The following is a 9,378-nucleotide window of genomic DNA, read 5'->3' as shown; positions in this document are numbered from 1 at the left end:
AGATCAAATGTTTTCATAAAGATCCAATTTCCTTAAGGATCTACATTTTCATAGTCATGTGGGACTGTAAACCACCTTTCAAATGTGCACTTTGCTTTGGAAACCGAAAGTAAATCGGCTATTTGATTGCAAGTGTCGTTGACCTAAACCCGAGGCAACTGTGGATGACACACCCACCTTTAACCATCATTACTGTCATTGTTTATACCGCTATATCAAAATCACTGATGTACAAAATGTGATGAATAAAAAAGTGATTCATGTATGTTTTTATTTCAAGTTCTGTATTGCTTGAGGACAAGCAACGCTCAAGTGTGGGGATATTTGATAGTGCTCCAAATGAACATATATTTAGTAGCAATATCGTTCCAATATGTAAAGTTTTTAAATGTAATTTCCTTATTTTTAGTTGTAATAGTTAAATAAATAAGTGCGAAGACGAAAGACGCAAATCGCTCGAAAATGAAGATTTAAAGACAAAAACAAAGATTTGAAAGACCAAAACGTCCAAAAAGCTCAAATGTACAAGATACAATTCAAAAGGTTCAATTTATTGATGAGAAACGTCTAAAAATGACAAGAGTACAAGTTACAAAACGCAAAGTACAATATATTAAATTATACGAAAGGACGTTCGAAAATCCGGAACCGGTACCCGAGCCAACTATCAACGCTCGACGCAACGGAGCTGAAAGTACAAGTCAACTATGCACAAGAATATAATATAATATTTAAATAATTCATAATAAGAATAATAATAAATAATAAAAAGTTGTTAATTGAGCATAGTTAAGGGGTCATAAGTGAAAATTTCAAATCAACATTTGCCTATAAAATGGAATTCACGTAGTAATGAAAAAGAACACCTTCACTTCATTTTTCTTTCTTTCCCTCTGTAAGAATATATATATTTATATTTATAATATTAAGTTTAATTTAAGTTTAATAATAATTGGGTTATTGTAAGAAATATTTTACGGGTTTTAAAGTCGAAACTCTGCCCGTGTAACGCTACGCGATTAATCACCACTGTAAGCTATGTTCTTCCTTTTTAAATTAATGTATCGTAACTAAGTTATTATTATGCTTATTTGAGCCGAAGTAATCGTGATGTTGGGCTAAAATATTAAGAAGGGGTTATTGAACTTTGGACCATAATTAAGGTTTGGGCAAAAGACCGACACTTGTGGAAATTGAACTATTGACTATTAATAGATGGGGGGTATTGTCTAATTAAGTGACAACTCATTGGAGTCTGTCGAACCTATCTTCAAATTAATTAACCTAATAATTAATAATGATTATGGTTGTCCTATTTAGTGACGTTCATATGGAATCTGTTATAATCATTTAATTAATCAATTGGGTTGGGTAATTGATTATTCATTCTGATCAAGTGGATGAATTAATATTCATAAACTAATTAAAACAGGGGTGGATTACATACAGTGATAACTGGTGTAATTGTTGACAGAAGTGATAGTTGCGTCACAGTTTAAATCCTTAATCAGTTGGAATATTTGACTTCGGGTATAAGGGTAATTTGACGAGGATACTCGCACTTTATATTTATGACCGATGGACTATTATGGACAAAACCAGATAGACGTATCAAATAAACCAGGACAAAGGACAATTAACCCATGGTAATAAATTAAAATCAACACGTCAAACATCATGATTACGGAAGTTTAAATAAGCATAATTCTTTTATTATATTTCTCATCGTATCTTTATTTACTGTCATTTTATTACTCGCAATTTTATTTACTGTCATTTTATTTATTGTCATTATTTTACGCACTTTAATTATCGTGATTTATCTTTACGCTTAAAATATAGAATCGACAAACCGGTCATTAAACGGTAAAACCCCCCTTTTATAATAATATTACTACTTATATAATTATATATATTTTGTATAAATATAGTTAAAAATATAGTAAGTATCACCAGCTCCCTGTGGAACGAACCGGACTTACTAAAAACTACACTACTCTACGATTAGGTACACTGCCTATAGTGTTGTAGCAAGGTTTAGGTATATCCCATCCGTAAATTAATAAAACTTGTGTCATATTTCGTCGCATTTCATATTAAAAATAACACTATTTCGTACCCTCACGCTACATCATCATTGATTAAAGACTTCATCTTTTGACTTAATTAAGTAGGTCCATACAGCCCTTGAGTAATCATCAACAATAGTCAAAAAATATTTGAAACCTTCTCTACTTTGGATCCTAAAGGGACCCCAAAGATCAATTTGAACAAGGTCCCCAACTACAGCAGACTTGTTATCACTATCATTAAAGGTTTCTCTAGTTTGTTTAGCTTTGTGACATATGTCACATGGTTCAAAAACAGTGTCTTTACTTGAAAGATCAATTTTATCTTTAAGTTTTTTCAAAACATTTTCAGAAGGAAGACCAAGTCTGTTGTGCTATAGGTGTTTGGACAGGTAACATTTACTTTCAGGAAGACACATATTCATATTTTTAGAACCACTTACATTAAACACATAGAGGCCATTATAAACATCACCAGTCCCTACAATTATCCCCAGCCTTAAGTCCTGAATATAGCACTTAGTATTATCAAAGATAATAAATAACTTACTGTCCTTAGTCACTTTATGAATAGAAAGAAGATTAACATTGTATTCAGGAATGACAAGGACATTGAAAAGGGTTATTTTTTCATTAAGTTTTATATCACCAATTTTTTTTAATAAAAGCTTTAGTTCCATTTGGATGACCAACAGTTAAATTCAGGTGAGAAACATCAATAACATTTTCAAGTTTATTATCAGACCCCGTCATATGTTAAGTTGCCCCTGAATCAATGATCCAACCCATGCTCATGTTGTCTGAATAATTAGCTTTGGGGTTAAAAAACTTATGAAAATTTTCATTAAACCTTTTACTGTTGTTTAACACAGTACCTGCCATATTCCTAGAAGCAATCTCAGGACCAGATTTCTCATTTATTAGGCTCAACAACTTCACCATTTATTCATTTGTCAGGTTCATATTGTTTCCAGACCCTGACCCAGTGTCCTCACTCATAGAACTATGATTTGCAGAGTTCTTATTATTAAATTTGTTAAAAGGTTTTTCTTTCCACCCAGGTGGGTAGCCCACAATTTCATAACATCTGTCTATGGTATGCCCAAGTTTATTACACTTTGTGCATTTGTATTTTGGATTGAGTGGAGCTCTATTGTTATTAGAAAAGTTATATGAATTGTTTACATTTGAGAAAGTGTTACCATTTGAAAAATTGTTTTGATTTCCTCTTCTTTGAACATTATTGTTAGAAACAGCATTGTTAGAAGAGGAAATGTTTGAACCAGTTTGAGCAAGAAAGACAGATGTTTGAGGTTTGTTTTCAGAATTGGTCAATCCCCTGTGGGATTCCTCCCTGGACAACACAGAGTAGGCGGTTTTGACATCAGGTAATGGGTCCCTTAACAAAAGATTACTTTTAACATTCATGTAGCAGTCATTTAGCCCCATCAAAAATTGCATTAACTTAAGCATACTGTTATGTTTTACAGTTTCATTAGCAGCTTCACAAGTACAGGTTTTTAAATTGGCCATGGCATCATATTGTTTCCAAAGAGAGTTTAACTTAAGATAGTATTCACAAAGGGAACTACATCCTTGTTTTAATGTGCTAATGTTAAAATGAAGGTTAAAGATAATAGACCCATCAATTTTATTATAAGTTTCTTTCAATTCAGACCAAACAGTACTAGCATTTTCAGAAAATATCAAACCAGCATACAGTTCATCAGATATGGACCCAGGTAGCCAGGACAAGACCACAAAATTACATCTATCCCATTGTTTAGACAAGACCTCATCAGTGGTATTTTTGACACATGTACCATCAACAAAACCAACTTTATTTTTTGTGCCAAGAGCAAGTAAAACAGACCTACTCCATATTTTGTAAATTTCAGTTCCTTTAAGTTTAAAAGAGACAAGAGGTGTACTAGAGGTGTCACTGGGGTGCAGATAAAGAGGGTCACCAAAGTCAAGTTTATTAATAAGGGTCAATGCAGTTTCATCACCCATAGCACCAGACCAAAACAGAAAAAACAAGCAAGATCAAACAAACCTGTAAGAAAAAAGGAACCCAGGTACAAAAGATAAAAGTAGACAGGTCTTGAATCAACCAAGTGCTTGATCAGGTATTCATGAGTTTTAAGGAACTCAGATCAAGAGTTGGGCACTGGGATTCGGTCAAGTAAAGGGGTGAAAGAAAAGTGAGAGAGAGGATAAAGGAGAGGTACTCCCCTAATAGGGTATAAAATCCTAGCACAGCAACAAGATACATCGAAAGACGATTAACGAAGCTTTGACCTGTTACAATTGCAGAGAGCAATGATCGAATAAAAACCTAACCCTAGTTCTGAAATTAGGGTTTCTTCTATTGAAAACACCGATCGATAGATAGCCTATTGCTCTGATACCATGTGAAATTTACGCCAACAGGATATCAAACAACCAAATGCTACAATATTATTAACCAAATAGAGACCAACTAGTATAGATCAACAGAAACACAAACAAGATTGGATCCACAAACCGGATACAATCTTTAGCCAAGATTGGTTAATAACAAACAAAGTGCCAAGATTACAATATGAGAATCACAAGTACACAAGTACTATAAACAACTGAAACAAATGAAGATGATGATGAAATGAACGGGGTGGTTGTGTGTGTGATTACACACACAGAGCCCAAGTTTATATACATAAACCCTAGATGAAAGTTACATAAGACCCCCTTGAAGAAGCAGACATAAACAGCTTTAGCCACGCTCCTTAAACTAATTCAAGTGTAGTCCATAGAAGTTTCACTCAAGCCCTCCAGCTTTATAACTTTAACAGCACGGGTCCATCACACATTGCACAGGAAGTCCAAATGTTAACAACCTACACAAAAGGACTAGAACAACCACAAATCCGAAAAGATAAACAAAAATGAGTTTGATATGATCGTAATTTTAACACCTTTGCACCCTAAATTGTAATTCGTGAACTTTTTAACTAGAACATTGTTTGTACGGTTGAAGCTATTCGTTTGTACCATTCTTGATGTATATAAAAATTACCTTGATTTTCAAAAAAAAAAAAAAAAATTATATTCAATTTCCATTTGACTTGCTGTAAAAGATAAATGTAAAAAGTATACGTATTGATTCATATTTCTCAAGCTTCAAAACAAAAAATAATCAAATTCAAAACCAAAATTCAAATATTGAAAATATCTTGATACCATGCCGTGGTGAAAAAGTAAGAGGGGTTAAAACTTAAAAAGGTTTATCTAGTAAGTTGAGTAGGATTGTAATTCGCCATGATCACACACTACAAATATTTCGGTTAAATCTAATGATGGTTTCAATTTAAAAAACTTAAGTAATGGATCAAATACAAGAAACTATTTCGAACTTTCTTTTCTCTAAACAAAACATTATTGCCATTATCATTGTTACAATAATATTTAATTGTTTCGGCACCTGTCTCACATTCCGTTATTTCATCAGTAATGGCTATTTAATTGTCGGCCAACGACCACCAACCACTTACTCGATTACCACCTTACAAACTCGCCTTCCTCCGTCTCAATACTCTGGTAGCGCATGTAACAAGAGTTCGATTTGTTTAGAGTGTTTAGAAGAAGGAGAGTCATATCGTGCACTTCCAACGTGTAACCATGTGTTTCATGCACAATGTGTGTACTTGTGGCTAATCAAAGTAGCGAACTGCCCCCTTTGCAGGGTACCCGTTAGGCTAGAAGTGTTGGGAAATTACGGCCTCACTAATTCCCAACAAACGCCCAATGAAAAACAGTAAAGAAATAAGAACAATACACAACACAAGATTTAACTTGGAAACTCCAAAATAGGAGAAAAACCACCGGCCCCCAAAAAGAGAAATACACTATATCAAAAATTGTTACAATGATATAAACGACTCTCTTAAGCCAACTACACTCTCCAAAATATTTAACTAATACAACTCTCAAACAAGGGAAGAAATAAAGAAATAATCAAATACTTAAAGTGTATTGATTGGTTCAATTTGGAAGTAATCCCATAAGCTCCTTTTATAACCAAAGAGATTACTTCCCACTCTTTCCATCCACCGATGTGGGACTAAGCAAAAAACATTTCTTCTACTAGCCAAAAAAATCAAACCAACAAATCTCCACCTTTTGGATAGAAGAAGATAACCATGCTTCCACATTGCAAGGATAATCGATGTAGACGCTTCCTCGACGACAACTTCAAGATCCTCATCTTCATGTCGTTGACATTATCTCCCAAGAGACAAAACGTGCATCTTTACCGAACATTGTCTAAACCGACAATCATTGTCATCACAGACAATCATAACTCTTAACAAGAATTATCATACTACACCATTAAGAGTATAGCACTTAGAATATCACATTCCAAGCATTTCACCTCGGCACATGTTGAACAACCAGCTAAAACTTTATGGTGCAACTTCCCTGTTTGGATTTCCTGAAAGTCCCATCAGCTACAACATCAGTTTCCACCACACAACCTGCATCAACGCCAAACCAATGCCCATGTGTAATTGTGGAACCGCTAATGAACATCGCTTTTCACGGTGGCGCGAACACACCATGAGGATGACGTGACTTCAGAGGAATTCGTCACTCTCCGTAACAACGGAGACAATGTTAGCGTCTTTGGAGCCATTTGTCGGATTAGATCCACCTGGACAATTAACCCTTACATGCCCAGTCTTTCCGCACCTCCAGCATACCAGATTCTTCCCAGAGTTTTTCTTTCGCCTATCCGAACACAACACTATCGTATCTTCTGATGACGAGACCCCGTTACCTTCCAGTCTTTTCTCCTCGGATAGGAGCTTGCTAGTAACGTCTTCAAACTTCAGAGTTTTCTTCCCATACATCAAAATAGGTTTCATGTGTTCATAAGACGATGATAAAGATAATATCAACCTCAAAGCTTTATCTTCATCATCCGTTTGAACTCCAATAGCCTCCAGTTCTGAAACAATACCGTTAAGAATACTTAGATGATCTGAAATCTTTGAACCCCCATCCATACGCAGAGTATGAAATTGTTCTTTAAGACACAACCGATTTGAGATGCTCTTGCCCTGGTACAACTGCTCTAGTTTAACCCAAAGCTCCTTTGCCGTTGATAACCCGTGCACATTTGCAAGCACGTTCTTTGCAAGACACAAACGAATCGCACTTGCTGCCCTCAAATCCATATCATCCCATTCTTCTTCATCGAACTTACTACTAGAATAACTGCCGGGAACAAAGGTGGGTTTACCTTTCAATGCCTTGTGTAACCCGGACTGAATCAACACATCCTTGACTTGAACCTGCCATAAGCCAAAATTGATCATCCCATCAAATTTCTCTACATCAAACCTCATTGGACTGAACTTCGACATCGTATCCGTATCCTATAAACAACACTTTCTCTGATTTTGTTCACGTTTCGAATAGCCAAAAGATGTAGCAGGTAGCCAGGACCCTTTAAATCGGAAATCCACAACTCGCCACTAACAAATCCAACTATTACTACGAATAAGAAAAAATATTGTCTAACCAGATACCCTATACGATCAATAGAACTCGTTTCTGATGTGGACGATCCACTCCCGTGGCAACCACAGAGCATACTCCGACTCCTATAACCGAGACCCCCGTCAAACCTGACGCTCCGATACCAGTTGTTGGGAAATTACGGCCTCACTAATTCCCAACAAATGCCCAATGAAAAACAGTAAAGAAATAAGAACAATACACAACACAAGATTTAACGTGGAAACTCAAAAACTGGAGAAAAACCACCGGCCCCCAAAGAGAGAAATACACTATACCACAAATTGTTACAATGATATAAACGATTCTCTTAAGCCAACTACACTCTCCAAAATATTTAACTAATACAACTCTCAAACAAAGGTAAGAAAGAAAGAAATAATCAAATACTTAAAGTGTATTGATTAGTGCAATTTGAAAGTAATCCCATAAGCTCCTTTTATAACCAAAGAGATTACTTCCCACTCTTTCCATCCACCGATGTGGGACTAAGCAAAAAACATTTCTTCTACTAGCCAAAAAAATCAAACCAACAAGAAGTTGGTCAATCGTTTAATTGCTTCAATTGCAACAATGAAATTGTATAGAGAGATTAATTAGGTAGCGATAAACTGTAGTGTTGAATGTTGTAAATGGCATATACTCCGTACTAGTATTGTTTCAATCGTATATTTGAAAATTTTTTTGCTTTAAAATGGTCATTGAGGTCATCAGCAAAATCGAAACAACAAACTCTTTCGTAATAAAATTTGGATGGCATCTAAGGCAATTTAAGAGATTCAAGTGAAAACTTATGAATGGATCGCTAATCATTCGAAGAAGACATCAATAGACTGGCTACAGTGAATCTCAAACCATAGAGTGTTTGATGATCATGGTTGAGCAAATATAGTGAATTTAGTCAATTTTATAATATTATAATTTGGTTTGCGGGTCTATTAGATTTTTATTAGAATAGCCCGCTGATTTATAATATATTTTTGCTGTTCAAAAAGAAAATCTCTCTTTATAATGTGTTTATGATGTTCGTTTGTTTTTTGCTGCACCATGCTCCTTGAAGCATGAATAGGTACATTGTGTTGATATATGAATGAAATTCTTGTTTGGCTTAAAAAATAATAATAAATAAAAGAATGTCTTAATAGTTTATCAATCTCGACATCATTAAATACGAGTATTAAAGATGGGGTCAATATTTATAATAAAATCTTAATTTGAAAATAAAAATTGCTACCACTGAGATTGACACAATCTCGATAAAAAATTTCTGCTTCCAACAGGTTAATTGACAAGGGTTGGAAACTAGTGGGGGGATGATCAGAGTCGTCTCCGAGAGGCTGTTAACGAATCGAACTCAAGTCGAGCAGTAAGAAATTAAACTTGACTCGTTTGAAAATTTATTTGTTCGAACTCGACTCAATCTCGATTAAAAATTCTATAACTTGTTCGAGTCCGAGTCCGAATTCGAATTTTTTGTTTGTTCGAGCTCGAACTCAATATTCGTTTAACTTTGCTTGTTTACGAACTCAAACTGAAGCTCGGATTAGAGCTCGATCCGAACTCAGATTGAAGCTCGCTTAAACACATTTATGATCATAAAAGATCTTTGTGTAGCTAATATTGTGTTGTAGCTCAAGTAGTAGTGGCCTGACACTATTTGTTAGAGGTCGGGAGTTCAACTCCCGGTGACTACAACATTGCACACAAGGTTATCCCCTAACTTTGAAATCCACCCAAGGTCGCCTTT

At 35.0% G+C, this 9,378-nt stretch overlaps 1 protein-coding gene across 1 annotated transcript; it reads right to left on the bottom strand.

The window, feature by feature from the left end:
- Window positions 1-3,011: 3,011 nt before the first annotated feature.
- Window positions 3,012-4,082, bottom strand: LOC139901874 (uncharacterized). The gene has a single exon (XM_071884544.1). It carries the CDS (start codon window positions 4,080-4,082, stop codon window positions 3,012-3,014), a length of 1,071 nt encoding a protein of 356 aa, XP_071740645.1.
- Window positions 4,083-9,378: the final 5,296 nt, after the last annotated feature.

The sequence above is a fragment of the Rutidosis leptorrhynchoides genome, chromosome 3 (genome assembly GCF_046630445.1).
Source record: "Rutidosis leptorrhynchoides isolate AG116_Rl617_1_P2 chromosome 3, CSIRO_AGI_Rlap_v1, whole genome shotgun sequence".
NCBI lineage: Eukaryota > Viridiplantae > Streptophyta > Magnoliopsida > Asterales > Asteraceae > Rutidosis > Rutidosis leptorrhynchoides.
Note: the sequence above shows the minus strand (reverse complement) of the source record. Positions and strands in the feature narration are given on the sequence as shown.